Source organism: Lepidochelys kempii, chromosome 7 (assembly GCF_965140285.1).
Source record: "Lepidochelys kempii isolate rLepKem1 chromosome 7, rLepKem1.hap1, whole genome shotgun sequence".
Lineage (NCBI taxonomy): Eukaryota > Metazoa > Chordata > Testudines > Cheloniidae > Lepidochelys > Lepidochelys kempii.
Genome location: NC_136386.1, coordinates 103,584,987 through 103,606,767, shown reverse-complemented (window position 1 = coordinate 103,606,767; position 21,781 = coordinate 103,584,987). Strand labels below are relative to the sequence as shown.

Below are 21,781 nucleotides of genomic sequence, written 5' to 3'. Positions count from 1 at the left end.
ACTATGGCCCAGCCATTTTAAGCCGGCCCTCGAGCTCCCGCTGGGGAGCAGAGTTGGGGGCCGCTCCATGCGCCTCCCGGAAGCAGTGGCATGGCCCCCCCTCCAGCTCCTACACACTCCAATGGCCCCCTCAGATGCTCCAATGGAAGCTGCAGGGGTGGTGCCTGTGGACAGGGCGGTGCCTGTGGATGGGGGCAGTGTGTAGAGCCACCTGGCCATGCCTCCGCATAGGAGCTGGAGAAGGGAGCTGCTTCTGGGAGCCACTTGAGGTAAGTGCCGCCCGGAACCTGCACCCATGCCTCAACCCCACCGCCCCAGGCCTGATCCCCCTCCTGCCCTCCAAATCCCTCAATCCCTGCCCGGAGCACCCTCCTGCTACTCAAACCCCTCATCCCCGGCCCCATCCCAGAGCCTGCACTCACAGCCAGAGTCTGCACCCCTTCCTGCACCCCAGTCCACTGCCCTAGCCCTGCTCCCCCTCCCGCCCTCAGTCCCAGCCCAGAGCACCCTCCTACACCCCAAACTCCTCATCCCCATCCCCACCCCAGAGCCCCCACCCCCAGCTGGAGCCCTCATTCCCCCCCTGCACCCCACTCCCCTACCCCAGCCCAGAGCCCCCTCCCACACCCTGAACTCCTCATTTCTAGCCCCACCCTGGAGCCTGCACCCCCAACCACAGCCCTCAACCCCTCCCGCACCCAACCCTAAGTTTGTGAGCATTCATGGCCCGCCATACAATTTCTATTCCCAGATGTGGCCCTCAGGCCAAAAAGTTTGCCCACTCCAGCGCTAAATCGACCACCACTGGTCAATCCCTCAGTAACTGTAGACAAGCCCTTACTTTAAATGAAAGCTGAGTGTCTTAAGTATAATGTGACTCTAGGAACTCGGCCTTTAAGAAAAGCACCAAATACGATATTCATGTTAAAACAGTGAGCATTGGCAACACTGCAAAATTCTCCTTTGTTCCTTGAAGTGGACACTTATTCCTTTATTTTTCTGTGTATCCAGACATGCACAAAGGCACCAGTGTCATGCTGCGATTCCATGTTGCTATTTTGGCTAGAGTTGGGCCACTTCAGAGTGTTCTGTGATTGTAGTTCTCATGAAGCCAGTACCAACTGCCACAAAAGAAGTAAATATTAAATCTCTAACTCCCCGTATCACCTTTTCTTTCCTGGAGAATAATGTTGCAGGCTGTCCGCTAAAGCACCTTTCTACATCTAGCATCTTTAGATACTTGAATTCTTTTAAATCAGAATTAATAACACTTGAAATTAAAGCCAGGCTGACTGCTTGCTGTGCTCAGATTTTGTTTGCTGTAAACAAGGAAGCTGGGCAACAGCCGAGGAACCGATTTTTGGCTGACTCTTGTTAGCCCACATAAATGAAAATTGGAATGACAACCCCCATCAGTTGTACCTTAGAACCCCCAAAACTTGAAGGTCACTTTGCCATAAGATGTCAGTTGGAACAGGAGCAAGCCCAAATTGTTCTGCGGCATTTGGGGTTTTTCAGAAGCGGGTGTTGGCCACTCTTTGGGCACGGAGAGATGAATGAAACTTGGAGCAAAGCACTATGCATGTGGCTCGATGCCTCTAGAAAAAGCACCTGTGACTTTTTCTCCTTGTTGTTTATCGCAATAGCAGATGACGTGGTTAGGTTACCTGTTGTTGTCAGACCAGGTTACTGTAATGGGGCCTGTGTTTCATCTCATTACCACTCTTCCCCCAAGTGAGGTTAGTGGAATCCATCACTAACCCAACTGCCATTCCAATGTATGGGTCTCTATTTTTGTCATTTTAATTAAATTAGTACGTCCTGTGAGCATTCTCCCTTAGTAAATTATAGATGGCTGTTGCAGGAATATAAACATAACTTAAGCCATGTATTTTTGCCTGTTGGGATAGGGACCAACTTCCTCCATCAAGGTCTGATTCACGTGGTTTATGTGGACACTGTTGGTCATGTGGACCAGTCATTGTAAAAACAGCTGAATGGCTATAGTACCTATAACTCTGTTCCCTGTGTTTTATAAGCAGCAATTCACTCTCTTGTCTTCTCACAGTTAATGCACTTCGGCATCTGAGCAAAATTACACAGCAGGGACTGTCAGGACACAAGCCAGAACGCTAAATAACCTGGGTGATGTACCTTGTCTTTTGCTCTGTAGTGAGGTGGCCAGGCAGCTCATCTCTTGTCTGAGGCTTAGGAGCAGCTACTAATGGACTGGTAGCTGGGTAGTATGGTCTTGGTGCAATTCAAAGTACAGACTTAGGGAAGTTAAGTGAAACATTTCTCCTCTGTGAAATAATAAGCATTTTTTATGAGGAACCTCCACATTGATACCTGATCTCTCAGACTCCCTTGTCACGCCGTTTCTGTACTTTATTTCTAAAATACACTTCAAACGCCATCTAACGGGGAATATATTCAAGCAGTGCTCCAGCTAGGCAACAATTCTAGGACATGAACTGCTCTCACCAAGCTGAACTCAAATTAACCAGCATTAGCTCAGTTTTTAGATGCCTTCCCATTAATAGATACAGAAATATTTTAACTCTTTCAATGCCTGAGATTTTATGAATACATGGGGGCGGGGCGGGGCGGCGGTGGGAACCAAATGTTCTCGGCTTAGGCTAAGTAAATTTTCCCTCGTAACTCACCCAGTGCTCAAAAAAAGTGCCTGAAACCAAGCATGTATAAACCCCTGAGCTGTTGATCCAGTGTACTTCACAAGTACAACCCAAGTTCTGACCTAAACAGAGCAGAAACTAATCTTATTGTACTAAGTATTGCAGGGGGTCGGAGGGAAGGTGGGAGGAAGGGTGACAGGTGTATTAAGCATCTTTTTTTCAACACATAGGGGCTAAATTTTCATAATTGGCCTCTAATTTGAAATGCCTAAATGAATAAAGATGTGTTATTTACCCCTTTACAAAACACACGAACCAGAGGTCACCTAATAAAATTATAAGCAGCAGGTTTAAACCAAAAGGCAGTATTTCTTTACACAATGCACAATCTGTGGAACTCGTTGCCAGGAAATGTTGTGGAGGCCCAAAGTATAACTGGATACAAATAATAATTGGATAAGTTTCTGAAGGATAGGGCCTTCAATGGCTATTAGTCAGGATGGCCAGGGCTGCAACTCTATACTCTGCTGTCCTGAAATTCCAACTGCTAGAATCTGGGACAGGATGACTCAATAAATTACCCTGTTCTGTTTACTCCTCTGAAGCATCTGGCACCAGTCATTGTTGGAAGTCGGGATACTGGCCTAGGTGGACCATTGGTCTGATCTAGTATCGCCGACCTTATGTTTTTATGAGTTACAGAAAAAGGCAGGAGAAAAATGGGGAAAAATGGAAGTCAATAAAAAAAATCCTGCCTGGAGTAAAAGCAAGGGATAATGGAGTACGACTACTGCAACTCAGTAACGATGCCTCTTTCTGAGCAGTTTCCAGCAGTCTTAGAGCAGGGGGTGACGGCATTAATACTTAAGGAGGCCTCTGTGTGGTAGTGGTGTGGTTTGTGGTATTTCTAACGTAAATATAATTTAATGTTTGTGAAGCACAGACAGATTCTTGCAGAAAGCACTACAGGACTGGCCCTGTAATGTGGACCCAGCAGCCTCTGGAGTGAAGAGACGCTGCAGCAGGGTTGCATGGAAAGGCAGCTAGTAAATGACCTCTCCCATCCCACACAGCCAGGCTTTTAGGAGTATACAGCCTCAGCAGTTCCAAATATCTCAATAAGTGCTTCATTGTTGTTAATTAGTAATAGCCCTGAACCTTGTCCCCAATACAGGAATGGTACCAGTCTGAGAAGCACCAGCCTCTACTTTAGAGGGATCCCTGTCACTTTCACACCCAAGAGCACACCTGTCAAGTTTGGTAATTCTGTGAGAGCTCTGGGGAAGACAGTGACGTGGTTATCAGCTGGGAGACGGAATTCGCCCTTGGATTAGCTTTCATGGCTGTGGAAGACCAGAGGTGGGGTGAGGTGCTTCTGTGCCCCAGAAGCTGAGAAGGCAAGTTTGGCTGAATTGATCCCTTTGAAACTAAAAAAAAAATAGCTGAAGTGCTTCATGTTAGACTGGTGGGAGGTTTTATGAAGACAAAAAGGTGTGATTTCCTCTTACCTGGACAGAATAGGATTCAATAACAACAGAAATCTCCATTGCTGAGATCTCACCTGAGGAAAAGTTGGTTAGACCACCCCTAGCTGGGACTTGTAAGCCAGCAGAGTCTGCTGGAAGAGAGGCTAATCCATCTGCTGCAGTACTTCTTCCCTTAGTGGTGACCAGATGATCCATGTGCTTCATGCACATCTGAGTGTGCCCTGCTAGTGCCATGTTACTGACTTGCAACATCGACCCTGTCAGACCATGCACCCGCAAACAGGCCTTCAAATAAGGATTCGCAAAATACTTTTCAGCAAAAGCTAAAGTGTGCTGACCAGCCCTTGATAAAGTTCCAGACTACCCAGTTCCCTTGTTTTAGGCACCATTGTCATGACACTAAACACAAGGTTACAACCATGTTAAGAAATCCCAGAAACTAGGAGGAGAGTGCATCATCCCCCACTAGTCCTACAGGGAGCAAGATAACTTAGCCCCAGACTGCTGTCTTTCCATAGTGTCCTCCCTCCAATGCTGGGGACCTCAGAGCAGCTGCTGATTGCAGCAGCCCTGATAAGCAAGGCCATGGCTACATAACTCGTAAAAGGTGCAGGGCCTCCATGCTGATGACCCCTGGCCTGCTGATTTCCTGTGATCCACAGGGCTTGGAGGTCAACTCTAGGGCTTGAACAATGGGGAGAGCAAATCCCCTAACAGAATGACTGAGGACAAACTTCCTTGAGGAGAATCTGGTAGTGTTTACATCCCTGGGTTTTCTTGCAGGAAGGTGTAATTGAGTCCTAAGTTACTTGCCAATAGACAATTAAAGGGTTATTTTGTAAATTATTAGGTGCTTGTTGTCTTTGGAGTATAAGATCCTCAAGAACAGAACCTGTTTCAGTTTTATTCATTGTCTTTTTAAAAGGTATCCTGCAACAAACATCATGCAGTAGCATTAATAACTGTAGTATACAGGATGCAACTTTAAGTGATTCGGTCAGTATTTCCTGTTTATCAGCAAGCAATGGATGATGTTTCTGGACTACACTCCCCCTACTTCTTTTATACCATTGTGTACGCTAAATATGTTACTCAGATTGGATTATAGACGTTGGTGTCTGCCAGAAAGACAAATAGTTTAAAAGAGGGGTCTAAATTTAGTAACTGGCAAATAGTTGAATTCATCTTATACTAATGCTGTCGAGGGAATAAACGCAACCATCAGAGAAACTTATGCTCATCTCTCTATTCCCAGTCGATTTTTCTGCCTTTTCCCCCCTTGAACAGTAAGTTTCATATAAATCTGCTTTCAGATGTCTGACATATTTCACACTACGAACGTGCTTAAAGTTTAAAGCTTTCTGAGTGGTATACTGCAGGGAACCTGAGCAGATTTCCAAATCCTCAAGCAGCCGTAGTTTTATTTTTGAAAGAAGGAACGAGCTGAACTGCATATTTTCTATGGCATAATGATATTACATAGTTGAATCTGAACGCTATACAGCTTGGCTTAGTGTATACTCAATCATGCTAGAGAAAATTGTGACAGAGAAGGTCAACAATTGTTTTCTAATCATTCTCTTCCACTTTTCCTTTGGGACATGTCTATACACAGTCTTGCACCTACATCCAAAGAGCACAGCAACACCAGAGAGTTTTAGCATATTTTTATGATGAAGTTCTGCTACCAGCATTGACCACTATTCTTGAGAAGAGTAATTAAAGATTTCACCTTGTGAGGATTTTCAATGCACTTAAGCAAAAACTGATACAAAGTAATTCCCTCAGCTGTTATACTTCTGCAAGTCTATCTCAGACTAAGGAGTCAAGCCACTATGGACCCTGTGACAGGGTCAGGCCAGATGGCTACAGGAGAGTGATAGAAGGCAGATATACTAGCCCCAGGTTGAGTAGGTCCCTTTCCCTGGGTAAGGTAACAGGGAAGTTTCCAGAACAATCAAGAACTTTCTGGAAACAATTAAGGCAGACAGGCTGCTTAGAACACCTGCAGCCAATCAAGAAGCTGCTAGAATCAATTAAGGCAGGCTAATCAGGGCACCTGGGTTTAAAAAGGAGCTCACTTCAGTTTGTGGCATGTGTGTGAGGAGCTGGGAGCAAGAGGCGCAAGAAGCTGAGAGTGAGAAGGCGTACTGCTGGAAGACTGAGAAGTACAAGCATTATCAGACATCAGGAGGAAGGTCCTATGGTGAGAATAAAGAAGGTGTTGGGAGGAGGCCATGGGGAAGTACCCCAGGGAGTTGTAGCTGTCATGCAGCTGTTACAGGAGCCACTGTAGACAGCTGCAATCCACAAGGCCCTAGGCTGGAACCCAGAGTAGAGGGTGGGCCCAGGTTCCCCCCATTCCCTCCCCCAACTCCCTACTTGATACCAGAGGAGTTGAACTAGACTGTGGGTTCCACCAGAGGTGAAGGTCTCTGGCCTGTTCCCTGATCCACTAGGTGGATCAGCAGAGACTGTGGGGATTGTTGTTCTTCCTTTCCCCATGCTGGCCAGTGATGAGGCTAACTGAGTGAACGGCAGATTTGAGCCACGAAAGTGGCCAAACTGAGGGTTGCCATGAACCTCTGAGGCGAGCAAATCCGTCAATAAGCGCAGATCCCACCAAGGCGGAGGAGGAACTTTGTCACAACCCTTATATGTTTACTGGGCTGAGTCATAGTGACATACATATGTACAACGTCCATTGACCCAAATGAATTGTAGAGCAGAATTGGAATCTGATTTTAACTACTATTTTGGGTAAGGAATTTCTTGTTTAAATAATGTCATTCAGTTCAGACACTTTGAATTAAATCAACAGAAACATAAATCAAATGAGACATTTATGTGGTGTGCTGTGATGTCATGTCCCTTTACCCGCATTAAAGATTAATTACTTAAATCTTAATCATGAGGATTATAATTGGGCACATCTTGATTTAAATTTTCTTTGAAAAAGAATGTATGTTAACATCAGCTGAAAGTACCTATAGTGCTAAATTTTCTCCTGCCTCAGATAAACTATAAACCCTATCTAACATGGACAACTATATAACCACAGGAGTATCTTTATAATGTTTCTTCATTAACACTAATAAACTAGTATTTCTTATTACAAATAAACCTCCTTTCTTTGAAGGACAGAAACCAAAAAATTTAGATCTGGTGACATAGGAGTCGAAAGGTACAGCATGAAAATTGTATATAGTAGCACGGATTATTCTACTTTTAGCTCCATGACTGCTACAATTTTTGCAATATTTATTTATATAAATGCTTCATAATATTTTACTACCATGCTCTCCAACCATTATCTAAGCAAATATTTGTGCTTATTGAGGTAAAGAGGCAACAGAATTGCAAAGCAACCTTCACAACAGATTGTTTTTATTGTAATTACAATTATTTACCATGATCTGTTTTAAACCCCAAAACGTGCTCACAAACAACATGACATTGAAGCCAAAGCATAAAACGCTGTTTTATATGCTATCGGCTACCCAATGTGGTTTTGTGTGTGCACGCACGCAAGTAAGTCCAATACTAGCCTTTCACAACTTGTAAACAACTGACTTTTAAGGACTTTAATGGATACCAAATTATCCATACTCCAGCCCTGGTTGAAATTAAAGGGAAAAAAACCTAACTTGTTTCATGCTACCTATGTGGCCAAATTCTGCTTTCAGCTACTAAAGTGCAGCTCTTATTATTTCCAATGAGAGTGTGCGTATGAGGGTGGAATCTGACCCGTGAAGTTTTAGATGCAGCCGTTCTTGAGTATTGAAGAAAGAGGCAATTTAGAATACAAAAGTGTCCTCTATAAACCTGACCACTGACTGAATGAAACAATTTCACTTATTCCAAGTCACTCTGAGCCATATTTTTGAAAGATATTATGCCATAATGTAAAAGTATATCTTGAATATGAAAAATAGCAGATATAACACTACCCAAATACTTGTTTAATAATCTGATTTCTTAAACATGCTGGGTGGTATTAGTTACTGACTTCTTACATTTTGGACTTCTGCTGGCTGACGTATGGTGAAAATCACGGTCTTTTCTTAATGACCATTATTACAATGGGTCATCAAAATTAGCCATATATTTGATCTGGACTGATCAATCTAGCTTTTCCATTCCCACCACACAGTGCTGTTAGTAGATGGATAGTCAAGGAAGGCTTGAATGATAAGGCAGAGAGCATGACTTTTTTAAAAAAATCCAAATGAATGTTAGTATCGTGGTTAAACACTGATGAATTGTCTTAAATTTCTGGAGGACTATTACAGCAACATGTGTGGTGCTTCTACTCAGGTAAATGGCAATTCTACAGGTGAAGGGCTTTTTTGATACCAGCAGCGAGATCTTGGGGAGTAGGGTTCTCTGCGGTGCAGCTCACTGGGATTCCTTCAGCTTCCATTGCTTCAGCTGTTGTTGGACCTATAGCAGCAAACTGAAATGACAAATAACATTTCTACTCTAATATGATCAGATGTGGTATTAGCATCAGCTCTTGCTACATTACCTCAGTGTCTTCTATCATTCTGCCCTGCCTCTAATCAAACTTAATGAACACGACCAAATTTAGCTGCTTTGTAATGACTTAGTAAAGCTTATGGCTTAGTTCACTGGTCCAAACAGTTAAAAATCCTATTGTTTTCATACTCAAAGAAGATAGATTCGAACATGCATCAGCCTTGTCAGTGCCAATTCAAGCAGGCACTTATTCTTGGCTTATAATAATCATGAGAAAATCAAATTCTATCCAAAGGAGGAAATGGATTGGGGAAGTCAGAAAAAAACACCTCCTTCTCAGGAAAAATGTCCCTGCAAAGGCTACATCACCCTAATTCATGTTAGGTGATCCTGTTGCAGGTGCTTGGCTTACCAGTAAGATGCAACAAGTCAGTATCAGTCAATCAGAGGGAAGAAGGACAACGCTGATTGTAGTAATGTTGGGTAGTTATACAGGAATGCAATGGGTACAGATTGCTGCTTCTGAATCATTTACAACTTTGTGTTTGTCCCACACACACCCATAAGGAGAATCCTACTATATGCTGAGTAACTCACTTTGTGCATACATTCCAGAATGCTGTAAACTTTGCTAGAGAGAAAGTTATGGGGCCCTTTTGAGCAAGTTCAAGTTTCTCCTAGATATACTGAATCATCAAGTCAGTCATTCACCAACAAATCCCTAAGGTACATCTTCAGAAACTGCCAGCGCCAGCTTTAGTAGAATCTTCACTGAATGCAAAGAAAAATTTAAAATCTCAACAGGGAGCACAGAGTTTAAGGTTATATGTAAGAGTATTTGTACTTCCTTAAATTTAAAGCCCAGAAACCCTGTAAGTAATTTTGTAGTTACTAACTCCAAGTCCAGCAGCACCTAGAGTTCATCTAATGTATCTCTCGTCGTCTTCATGCCACAATAAGAAATGTGTTGATATATTCACAACAATAATGCACATGAGATGCTGAAAGAATTGTTTACTTCACGCTGGTTTCCCCTTCAGTTGCTTTTTAAATTCATAATTTCATCTGTTTATTGGTGGATGATTTATTTCCACATTCCCTGGAAACTCTGTAGTAATTCCCAGCAACTGATATGATACATAAAAATGATGATCCAGTGCATACTTCCCTGCTGTTGAACTCATCCCACAAGCTGCTTCTGATCCCGGGATACAGCCTACTGATTCTTTTAGCCTACACAAATATGAATTCCTATCCCTCTTACTCTCTGCTAAATGCAAATACCACCACCTAACACCATGAAAGAGTGTACAAAGGTTTGTCTCCCTGAAGAGGAAAAACAATACAGCAAACAACTTAATTTTCACTGTCAAATTTCACATGGTATGATTTTGTTAGTCCGCACTGCAAGCGTGGCAACACTAGAGATATGTTGGGGCCTGTGACAGGGTATATAAGACCCTCTGAGGCCCCTTGCTGGAGGCCTCGTGGCCCTGCCACACCTTGCCCCAGTAAAGGGCAGTGGAGAGGGTCCTCCGAGCTGTCTAGCGTGGCTGTGTGGGATACAGCCAATCAGTGCACACCAGGTCAACATAGAATCATAGAATATCAGGGTTGGAAGGGACCCCAGAAGGTCATCTAGTCCAACCCCCTGCTCAAAGCAGGACCAATTCCCAGTTAAATCATCCCAGCCAGGGCTTTGTCAAGCCTGACCTTAAAAACCGCTAAGGAAGGAGATTCTACCACCTCCCTAGGTAACGCATTCCAGTGTTTCACCACCCTCTTAGTGAAAAAGTTTTTCCTAATATCCAATCTAAACCTCCCGCACTGCAACTTGAGACCATTACTCCTCGTTCTGTCATCTGCTACCATTGAGAACAGTCTAGAGCCATCCTCTTTGGAACCCCCTTTCAGGTAGTTGAAAGCAGCTATCAAATCCCCCCTCATTCTTCTCTTCTGCAGGCTAAACAATCCCAGCTCCCTCAGCCTCTCCTCATAAGTCATGTGTTCCAGACCCCTAATCATTTTTGTTGCCCTTTGCTGGACTCTCTCCAATTTATCCACATCCTTCTTGTAGTGTGGGGCCCAAAACTGGACACAGTACTCCAGATGAGGCCTCACCAATGTCGAATAGAGGGGAACGATCACGTCCCTCCATCTGCTCGCTATGCCCCTACTTATACATCCCAAAATGCCATTGGCCTTCTTGGCAACAAGGGCACACTGCTGACTCATATCCTGCTTCTCGTCCACTGTCACCCCTAGGTCCTTTTCCGCAGAACTGCTGCCTAGCCATTCAGTCCCTAGTCTGTAGCTGTGCATTGGGTTCTTCTGTCCTAAGTGCAGGACCCTGCACTTATCCTTATTGAACCTCATCAGATTTCTTTTTTTCGTTTTTTTTCTTTTTTTCATAAGAAGAGCTGCAGGGCCAGAGTAAATTCCAGTTCTTTGCTAGAGTTAGAGGAGCGTGGATGGTGTGTGGTTGGCTGAGGGACCTTGCAGGACCTCTGATGAGGTAGTGCTGCCAGAAGCAGGAAGAGTGAGAAGGAGCCCTGGTGCTGTCGACCACAGTCCTCAGCCTGGAGCTTTGGACTTTGAAGTTACTAGTTTATCTTTTGGACCATAAAAGTATGTGTACCCAGAATCAGGACTTAGGCCAAAGTCTTTCTATATGGTCAAGTAGATTTATTTCTTTAGTTATAAAAGGTCTAAACTAGAGGGTAATCCAAATCCAAACAGCCCCCACTTTTGGCAAACTATGACTCCAGATCCAACCTCTATAGCTGGTCCCTGTTTGAATAATGAGCTGATTCAAACCCCATACATTTTGGAAAAGTTCGTATTCTGATCTGAACTTTACAGCTCATCTCTAGTGTGAATGTAAATTCCTATAGGAAGACATTTCTTGTGTCATGAGGAAAAACTATATGATAATTTGGGGGACTGAAGAAAAGATACACTTGAGCTGAAGGGAAATTTTCACCTTAGGTCAGAAAGTGGACCAGAAAAGTATGTATCCCTGTTTGTCAATTATCATCCTGAATGTGAAGAAATGATTCATTTGATAATAGATTACCACAGAGAGGCAGCTCAAATTCATATTGCAGCAAGTCAAACAGAAGTAGCTTTATCTTTGTAGTCAGTTGCACTTCATTTCTCCCTAACCCCATGATGGAGGACCATCTCCATAATAGGTGCACCTTGCGACCATTTCCATTATTTTCTGAAGGTACCAACCTTATGTAATTTATACTCTAAGAACGGACCTATGTTGTACAGTTAGTTTAATTTGTGCAATGATCTTAAATGCATAAAGGAAATGTGATGGTAGAACTTTTAATTTTTTTTTAAAAGAAGACAAAAAAACCCTAATTCATTATCATTCACTTAAAGTGCTGTGGTAGAAGGAATTTTCAAACTGAAGAGGTCAAAGTTTAAAAATCTATTAATGAATTACTCATTTCTAATACTGTTAAATACACAGATTTCAACAAGGGATTTACAAAAGAAAGAGGTAAACAACTCATTTTAACTCGCACAAGGAATCTAAGATATTTTAAAAAAAAGAAACATTGTCTTTGCACTAATTAGCCACTTTCAATGTAAGATCTCAAAGCCCTTTACAATGGCCAGTAAACATTATAATCTGTATTTTACAGACAGGTAAACACAGGCAGAAAAGCGTGGTGACTTGTCCAAGGTCCCAGAGTAATCGAGTGGTAGGAAGGAATAGAATTTACCTCTTCTGATTCCCAATCCCCTGATCTAACCACTAGACCACATGCCTCCCCGCTATGTTTTAACACTTATTGGATACTTTACCTTAATTTGATTAATAAGATCACCAGAAAACTTCTGAATGTGCTGGAGACAAAATCTGACACCCGATGGACTGAAGAATGTGATGCTTGCTGGAATACCCTGTATAAAAGTAAAGAAGGAACAGCAGCTTGGAACATGTTTCTCTTGACTCTAGCTGCATATCATAACATGTTTTCATATCAATCTCTTCAGCAGTCTCTCTATGTAGGCACCATGCTGTCAGCTGAGAAGTGCTGAAGTCAGCCAACAGGAGAGATTTACTGAAGACAGTCTGTGGTGCCTGACCTGATGCTGATAGTCTGCCAAAACTGCACTACACAATGGACCAACTGAAATTCAAGTGTTGTGTGTTCGTTTGTTTTTTTTTAAACCATCCATTTTCCAAGGTCATGAGACGATTGTGAGCTCTTTGGTGATAACAATACGGGGATCAGGATGTTTCTTTCTTTATTAATGACCCAGATGGGGTACCCTTTGGATTCTCTTACTCCCGTTAAACAGAAAACTTTGATACGTTATTTTCCTAACTCCCTTCACAAACATGTCCGTTCTGGACATATTCCTGATGCCTCCCACCCTGCATGTCCTCCCTGTTCACCCTAAACTCTCCCAGTCACTCATTTTCTCTCTCACGACCAACAAACTGGAATAGCTTCAACAGGAGAGATTGAGAGAGACCCACCCTAGAATATCTATAGCCCAGTGGTTAGGGCACTCTCCTGGAAGGTGTGACCACTGGGCTACTGCTATAAGGAGACTACCACCTCCTCTATTTTTCATGCAGAAGGGCTGACTTGGCTTAGGTGCTTAACTCCAGAGAAGAGTTCACAGCTGTGAATCCTGAGCACAGATAGACACCTAATTCCCTTTGAGGGGTGGGGCTTAGGCCACACCCCTCTCCTCAGCATTTCCTATTTACTAGCGTAGGCAACTCCCCATTCAGCATGCTGACTTCAGTGAATTCCTTATTAGGCATTTAACTCTCCCCATGTATTGCATAGGGAGCCTGGATGCCTAACTCAGGGTTTTGAACTCCAGTAAGAGGCAGAGAGCCTAAAAATTAGGCATCACAATGCCTAAGTCCCCTTTGTACACTTTGGGATAGAGTCCCACCACCACCACCTTATATTTATGCAGGGCACTGCACATTTAACCACAATAGAAATATCAAAATTTAGGAGCTAGAAGCTTATAATAAACATTGTATTAGCTTAGCCTTGAATGACAAGAATGAACACCTCTAATTGCAACAGGAAATGAATTCCATAACAAGGATACAAAATTACAAGATGTCCTGGCTGCTACTTACTCACATTTATGACCTGTAGAAACCATATGATTTGATAATTATGACTTTAATATTCATCTGGAACATATAATTAGCACAACATAGCAGCAAGGCTGGGGGGACCACAGCCATTCAGGACTTTGAATGTAAGAAGAATTTCAAAATCAATATGTAATTTAACAGGAAGTCAATGCAAATAACGTGCTCAGGCAAGCGAGTGTCTATAAGGATGCAAGGCTGCATTCAAAATATGCTGAATCATAGATATAATGCAGGTTCCTGCAAATAAAAACATTCCAATAATCTAATCTTGAGAAAACAAAAATGTGTATCAGTGGCTCCAAATCTATTTTGCTATCCACTGATCTCAACCTAATCACCTTTATTAGATGGCAAAAAGAAGCTTTAGTATGGATTTTAAGAAACAGATCTATGTGAGGATAGGGTATCATCCAAAATTTTTACACTTAAAATGGAATCAGTAACACATTCTCAAATAGAATAATCAGCGTACGAACATGGCTCAGCCACCATGGAGAGCTGATAATTAGTGCTGAATTCAGATTCATAAAAAGTTGTAGCAAACACATTCAGTGACAGAGATCGTATATCTATGGCCATAAGTAAGTAAATCATTAAATACCGTTAGTAAATTTGTCTCTGATGTGACATGATCTAAAACCAGACTTTTTCAAAATTTCAGTTTTATTAAGCAGATCAAAAAGAACAAGGTGAATATGTAATTGTTTATAAAATAGTTTTCCCCAGTAATACTGATACAAAATATAGCTTGGAAACTGGGCAAAAATTTGAAAGGTCCATCAAAGGTTGTTGTATTTTTTCCCTCCCACAGAGGCATTATTATCTATATATTTTAGGACTTTCTATAATGTCTGTTACCATAGTATTTAAGTGCCATTGTATTTACTGAAATTTTCTGGGTTATTTCTCCAAATTTAAGGACCGATTCACTATATTCAAAAGATTAAAGCTATAGCCAAGGGATTCTTCTCACAATAATATCTCGTACAGATAACTGAGGGAGAAAGTAGTACGTTTTTCATCAGGTTTCATATATATATCAGAAAGCTTTACATTTACACTGGTGACCACTGACTATGCCATACCTGTTGTGAGAAATAATTCTTCAAGGATTCTTGGAGACTGGGATGTTGAGCAGTTTGATAAACGGTAAGGCTTTCCAGTGAAATACCTGTAATTAGAAGAGAGAAAATACATCAGCAACTAAACAGGATTTTAATAGCTCCCATTATTCCAATACAACACTATTATAATATTGATTGCATTAAAATATATTACTTTAAAGCCTAAGATGTAGGAATATTTCTTTTAAAAAATTCCTGGGCACTTCGTGTTACAAGATGCAACTACAGTACTTTACATGTCTAGAGCATTTTTAATCTGAGGATCTCAAAGCACTTTACAAACACCATTTAAGCCTTGCAACGTCACTGTGAATAAAATAAACATAGTAATTGCCATTTTACTAATGGGGCACTGAGCTAAAAAGAAGGATCAAATTAGCTTCCCAATGTCAGAGATGGACTCAATAGCATTGCTGGAAGGAGAACTGAGATCTCCTGATTCTCAGTCCTGTCCTCTAATCTCCAGACAGTACAAATCCAATATATACAAATCCATGGATGGTTCACAATAAAGAATAAGCCTTTAATCTTTTACTATTACTTTGAGGAAGGGTGGGGGTTTCCACAATAAGTTAACAAATTAAAATAAAGCTCTAAAGGCTGCAACAACCTTTTTCTTTGAGTATTGTTGGAAGAACTTCTCTTTTGAGAGATCCACAAGGAAAAAGAAGAGGTGATGAATTAGGTGTTTCCCCTGTAAACAAGCACATTAGCAAATTTAAATCATGGTTACATTTTTAACAGTTGGCACAAATGACACTTTAAAATGTCAAATTTTGAATATATACTGAAAATGCAGTATGCTTCATCATAAGTGCATACAAAACTAAGATCACTGAAAACATTTGTAGTTCAAGCCACGTCTGCAATTCAGAAGGCAGAGGCTATTTAGCATGTAAATTAAAAATGATTCCATTGCTGTAGTGTGAATACATTGGCTAAAAAGATCTGGCGAAAAGATAAATTGCATTCCTATATTCTATTTCCTTTGCCTTTCAATAGAGAATACCAAGTAAAATCTAAGTTATCTCCTTCTCGACAGTCACTCCCCAATTTTCAGAAATATACTTGATTTGCTATTCAAAGGCTTAATCCAACAGAATGTAGCTGCAGCCATCTGAGCCGTGGATAACTCCATGATAGATCATGCTATGTAGAGGATAGAACAGGCAATCGAAGAAAGAGACAGAATGCTTTGCAAAGGCATTCCAAAACTACCTCTAGCAACTCCTACTCCCTTTACCATGGTGTCTCAAAGGAGTCTCCCCAACCATCCTTACCCTTTGAGGTGGAGGGCCCCCATCCCTAATTGTTGCTATGCTGGGAAGAGCTTGCTTACATCAGTTGAAAGAGCAGGAAGGCTGGTCTTTCCTGGTTGATTTTTGGAAAGGGGACAATCTTTGATTTGTATGTTTCTGATGCTTGCTTCTTCATGACTGATCAGTTAAATGAAGACATCAGCTCAAAAGGAGATGATACATTTGGACTCCAATCTCTCTAAGATCGTTACCCACACAGCTATAAGATCCTATAAGGCACTATCAGATGGTTTTTCAGATCTCTATGTTGGCATTTTTAACTGTCTATTACTGGAATCTATGTACCCACAAACTCTATCTGATATGGCAGGCATGAAAGTGAAGACTCATTCCAACAAGAATGACGGCAGTGTTTGTGAATAGAAGCTCCCCACTGGATGGGAATGAGATAACATTAATTTAATTAATTTAAATTTAGGTCATTGCTTCAGAAAACTGTTGCTGTTTATTGCAAGTGGATTGTGTACTTATAAAAAAGAGGTGAAAGATAACAGAGGAAGGAGGGATATGATTATATTTCTCTGTAAAATGGTAGCGTGCAGAAGCCCGAATCAAGATCAGGGCCTCACTGAGCTAGATGCTGGGGGAAAAGTAAGTAAGTAAGTGTGTATGTGTGTTTGTGCGTGTGTGTGTAAAAAATCTGGATCACTATTTATTTCAAGGTTCACCAGAAGGCCAGGTGTATATGGGCAGTCTTCCCAGTCTTTTTCTATGCTACTGCCCATCACTGCTTTCTGCTTAAAACAAGACAGTGGTTTGGCGGGCGTTTGGTTAACATTTTGAGTGCTTTTAACAAAAGTAGTAACATAGCTCCCTCCACCATATTACGACTTGAAATACTACACCATACTCGATATTCTAACCAAACTTCCTGTAGTATCTGTTTCTAAATAATGGTTTTGCAATTGTTATTTTTACCGCTGAAAAGAGATCCCAATTGGGGAATTAATATTTTAATGAAATGGGGGTCCATGTCAGAAGCAAATGAAACTATGGAAATTACCCATCTTCCTTTTTTCCTAAATGGAACAACAAACTCCTTGTGATTTTTTTCAGCACTAAACAACATCTGAGCAGTGGACATATTCTAATAAAGATTGTGCACACATTTGCTTTTTTATAGGATACTTAGTGTAAAAAATATACTGAGGCACACAACGGTCTGAGGCAAAATTCTGCACAACTACATTACTCTTTTTTAAATAAGTGAGGTCCTTAAAGAGAATTTTCTTCAGGAGTCTATCAGAACAATAAACCACAGATTGGGTTGTTTATTTTAAGCACTGAAAGGAGATTCTTGGTTTTCAGCATTAAGCACCAGAGTTGCCTCTGGGGAAAAAACAGACACCATAGTAAAAATCAAATCGAAGGACCTTATTAGCAGTCAACACAGATTGATCTGAATATCCTAATTGAAAACTGAAGTTTTATTAGGACCCAGAGACATGTTTGTAATAAATTACAGGAAGCAAAAAATTGAGATGAAATGCAGAAGAGTATTCTGTGAGATAAAGGCAAAATACATTAATATCACTCCAACCAAAGCTCATGTCAGTTAATTGAAATGCCAATGTGATATCTGTAAAGTAACACTAATCCTTTTTGACTTGTGTTTACAAAGCAAAGAATAATAGTTCGATAGCTCTGTATCAATATACAATGTAACAAACACTGGCCCCAGAAGCATCCTCTAACTTACATAATCAACACTACAAAGACATTAAATTCTAATAAAGCTAAAAAGATTTGTCTTGAAAACAGACTGAAACTACCTATTTAATTAAGGAGCCATTTGATCTATTCTCCTGATTAGCTAAGCCAAAGTCAGCACCAAAGACATAGAAAGTGAATAACAAAAGAAATGTAACCACTTCAGAGGTTTTTTTTCTGAGCTGACAGCATATATTTATGACATACAATCTTCTGCTCTATCTAGATTTAGTCTTCTCAATTAATTCCTTATTTGTAATTTTATGTATAAGCAAAAAGAAATAGTTGACTAATAAGTGCATAATGGAAAACATTGATTCAGGACATTATTATAATTTAACTCTTACCTCAGAGGTTGTTATAAACAATTTAATAAATTGATTGCCCCTATTTATACCCAACCTGATAAGACTGAGTTTGGTTATGTTTACATCAGCAACAGGAGTCCCCACTGATTGAAATTTTCTATATTGTTACGATACATTCAGGATTGCATTTCTTGCAAGTGTACTGAGAGTCCTGCAATTTTGTAGTATTCTAAAATGTTGCTTGTGATTTAACAAGAAGCTGCCCTCAGCCCAGGAATTTTTCCCAAATTGGTGTAAAAGATGCAGTTCCTGCTTTCCTGCTGGTGGCTTCCAGAGGCTGCTGTTGGTTCTGGAGGTAGTTCACTTGCTCTCACCAGAAGGTACTGTTTTGTATCTGGCTGCCTCTATCAGTACCAGCTCCCTGCTCTGCACTGCCCAAGTGTGTGCAGAACAGGGAAGCAGCTGCCGGGCCAAGAAGAGTGAACAATAAGCTGGGATAAGTGTATCAGCAGAGCAATCCACTGTCCCTCCAACCCACAGAGAACACACAGGGAGGAAGAGAAGGGGCTTACAGAGGGGGGAGTGAGACAAAGTCTATTGGGGAGAGGGCAGTGCTTTTAATGGACACACCCAGGTGGGGGCAGGTTATCTTCCTAAAAGTAAATATAAGCAGCAGCCAAACCAAAAATCTCTTTAGATTTAATTTAAAACAAAGGTCTAGTTTGCCCTCCCTCCTTTTCATCACTTTTGAACCAGCATGGTAGTCAATCTTCTATTTTTTCCAGGGCTGCTGTTGTACTCATTGCAATGGTACAGTCATTTATTGGGGTCAGATAAAGACTTCCTTTTCTGTAATACAGCACTGTCTTGGAGCAATCAATAGAGCTCTTAAAGGTCATTTTTCTTTTGTGCAGTTCAGGTCTTTTCTTATTATTGGATTTCCTAAAAATGTCACAATTCCAGGCACTGGAGAGTAATCTGTGGTATTACAGATCTTTTTTTTTTTTTTCTTATCTTGCATATATCCTAAATCTATGATTTTTTCCCACATTCTCAGATCACATGGCCCAGACATCTGTCCTCAATTCTTTCAAATTCTCTTCAAAATGCACCTTTTCTGCAAAATCCACAAATACTAACCTATAATCCAAAATTACAGTTACCCACACATTTTAAAAAAATAATCTCAGAGAAAACCTTAAATAAAAATAGAAAACCTATTGCATGATCTTTAGGACAGGGACCATGAGTTGTTCTTTTATGCCTTGTGCAGTCTTGTATAGGCCAAAATATTACTACATTTTTCATTTCCAGAATTTTTTTTATTTAAGTCCACAGCTATTTTTCTTGATTATTAAGATGATTCAATTTATTTAAAAAGCTGCTTATGCAATTTAACAAAAATATTGTAGCCTCTCTGTAAATAAAAGTTTGACAGCTCTAATCCCACTTTTTCATTTAGCTACATAAATTTCTGTTGTGCATGAAAGACTGTACTAATAACCCTCCACCCACAACAAATGTTATGTCCAATGGCCAAAAAATAATCTGTCTAGGTTCTGACCCCGTGTCCATCACTACAGTATTGTAGCACCTCGCTAGAAGATACATGTAGTCAGCAGGATGATAAGGTGTGGTCAAGTAATGAAGTATTTAAGACAGCAGCTACAGTAATTCACCTAACAGCTAGAATAACTGCACTAATCACCATCTGTGTTTCTGCATCTGGCTGCCCAAAGGTGGACCATTTTCATTTTATTGGTTAGATAAAATGACACTTCAAAGCCTGGGTCATTCTCAGTTCTATTGATGGATGCTGCCTGTGTACCGAAACCAATGTTTTCTCCCCTCTCCCACAATGTTTGGAGCAGAAAGCTCTCATCTCCCTGGCCTGTAAAAAGCAATTCTTCAGCTGAATGGCTATCTCCCCCAATCTTCAATTTCACTATCTCTTTGAGACTCTGCAGTGCAGTTTCCTTAACTCCCTGATACCTTGCATTGCCGGCAGAGGGACAAACTCAGTATTCAGTGGACTTAGGGTACAGAGCACCTAGACACTGGGTGTACAACCTTATAGAGCTTCTACAGCTGGCGCACACACACAGAGCTCAATTTAGCAATAAATCTCAAAGCCTTTTTAACATTAATTCCTGCCTAAATCTGTTGATCTTCTTTTGTTAAGTATCTCATCAAGCAGATATCAATCTGAATTTGCACACACTTTAAAGTCAGTATGAACATCAATTATGAACTCTCCTAAACACTATATTATCAGAAGTTCTGATGCCAGTCTCACTTCCTTAGCAATTATCTCTTATGGCATAGGTTTCTCCTAAGTCTAGAATCCCAGCTGTTTGATCATGAAACATCTCTGTACAGCTTGTAGTTGTTCTATCTTACAGCTGCCCAATAAACAATAATCAGCCACCAGGCCTAAACATGTTTCTCAAAAACACTACTACAGGGAAAATTGATACTTTAAATTTCTGATTATGGAGCTGGTTGGTTCCCCACTATTTGTGCATACAATACATAACAATTTAACATCATGGCTATATGCAATGCAGGTCAGTATAACAAAAACTAATAAACACAATACCTAAGCTTTCTAAATTAGCATTTTGCACTGGCTTTTGCACCAGCTGTCTTGAAATCACATAGAACAGACAAGAGTTTGATACTGTTAGAAGTAGTTAGTAGTCCCGCATTACAGCTTTCACCATAACAAAAGCGAAGTTCAACTTTCCATTGGAACCTTCCTCCCATCCCGGCTTTCATAACTTTCTCAAAACAATTCTCGTTTGGGACTTGTCTGGTTAATTGTGAGGGAGAAAGGGTTATCCCTTTATCTACTTTTGAATCATTGGACAATGGGGTGAGGGGCGGAATGCCAGCCGCATTTGGTTTGGGGTAATGTCTAATTCTGCAGCAAGGAAAGTCAGTATCAAGGGGACATGGAATACCAGTTGCACCAAGATACATAAACAGGCGACATCTGCAGCTCTGCCTTTCATTATGTTATGAAAGTCATGGCTAATAGGGTCAGTAAATGCCACTTTATCTGTTGGACCATAAAATATTTTATAATTATTATTACCATTTACTTCCTATAAACTAATATACTGATTGGATTCTGTATAGCACAAACCTATTTCTCCAAAACATGTTGGGGACATCTGAAGCATTCCAACAAATGGTGTTTCAGGATTCTACTGAACACCTCTACACAGACTATGTGCAGTACTTTAAAACAAATTTAAATAAGTTTAAAATAAATTTGCCTTAATTGAAATATTTCTGCATACTTGCGCAAATGTATCCAGCTAGTTTTTCAGCATTTCCACACTTTTCTCCTTGTGGAGCAAGGCCAATCTCCTCCACTGTAAGAAAAGTAACAAAGAAATATATTGTTTGACAGAATGTGACAACCAATCTGAATTTATTTTCAGAAACACTTGAATGGAAAAAGGAGATCCAACTTGATCCATCTTTTTCTGAACTTCCTTTAGATTTTCTTGAATCATTTTTTTAAGTAACATACCACCTAAGGATTTGATCCTTGATCA

At 40.7% G+C, this 21,781-nt stretch overlaps 1 protein-coding gene across 8 annotated transcripts in view; it reads right to left on the bottom strand.

Moving 5' to 3' along the window:
* Positions 1-7,489: 7,489 nt before the first annotated feature.
* Positions 7,490-21,781, bottom strand: part of UROS (uroporphyrinogen III synthase) — a 34,825-nt gene continuing 20,533 nt past the window's right edge. For all 8 annotated transcript variants that reach the window (XM_073354076.2, XM_073354074.2, XM_073354077.1 and 5 more), the window contains 5 exons: positions 21,521-21,595; positions 15,489-15,572; positions 14,840-14,925; positions 12,425-12,523; positions 7,490-8,579 (listed from right to left, as the gene is read on the bottom strand). In XM_073354076.2, coding sequence (XP_073210177.1) covers positions 8,454-8,579; positions 12,425-12,523; positions 14,840-14,925; positions 15,489-15,572; positions 21,521-21,595 — 470 coding nt within the window. In that variant the 3' untranslated portion in view covers positions 7,490-8,453. The remainder of the gene's footprint in view (positions 8,580-12,424; positions 12,524-14,839; positions 14,926-15,488; positions 15,573-21,520; positions 21,596-21,781) is intronic.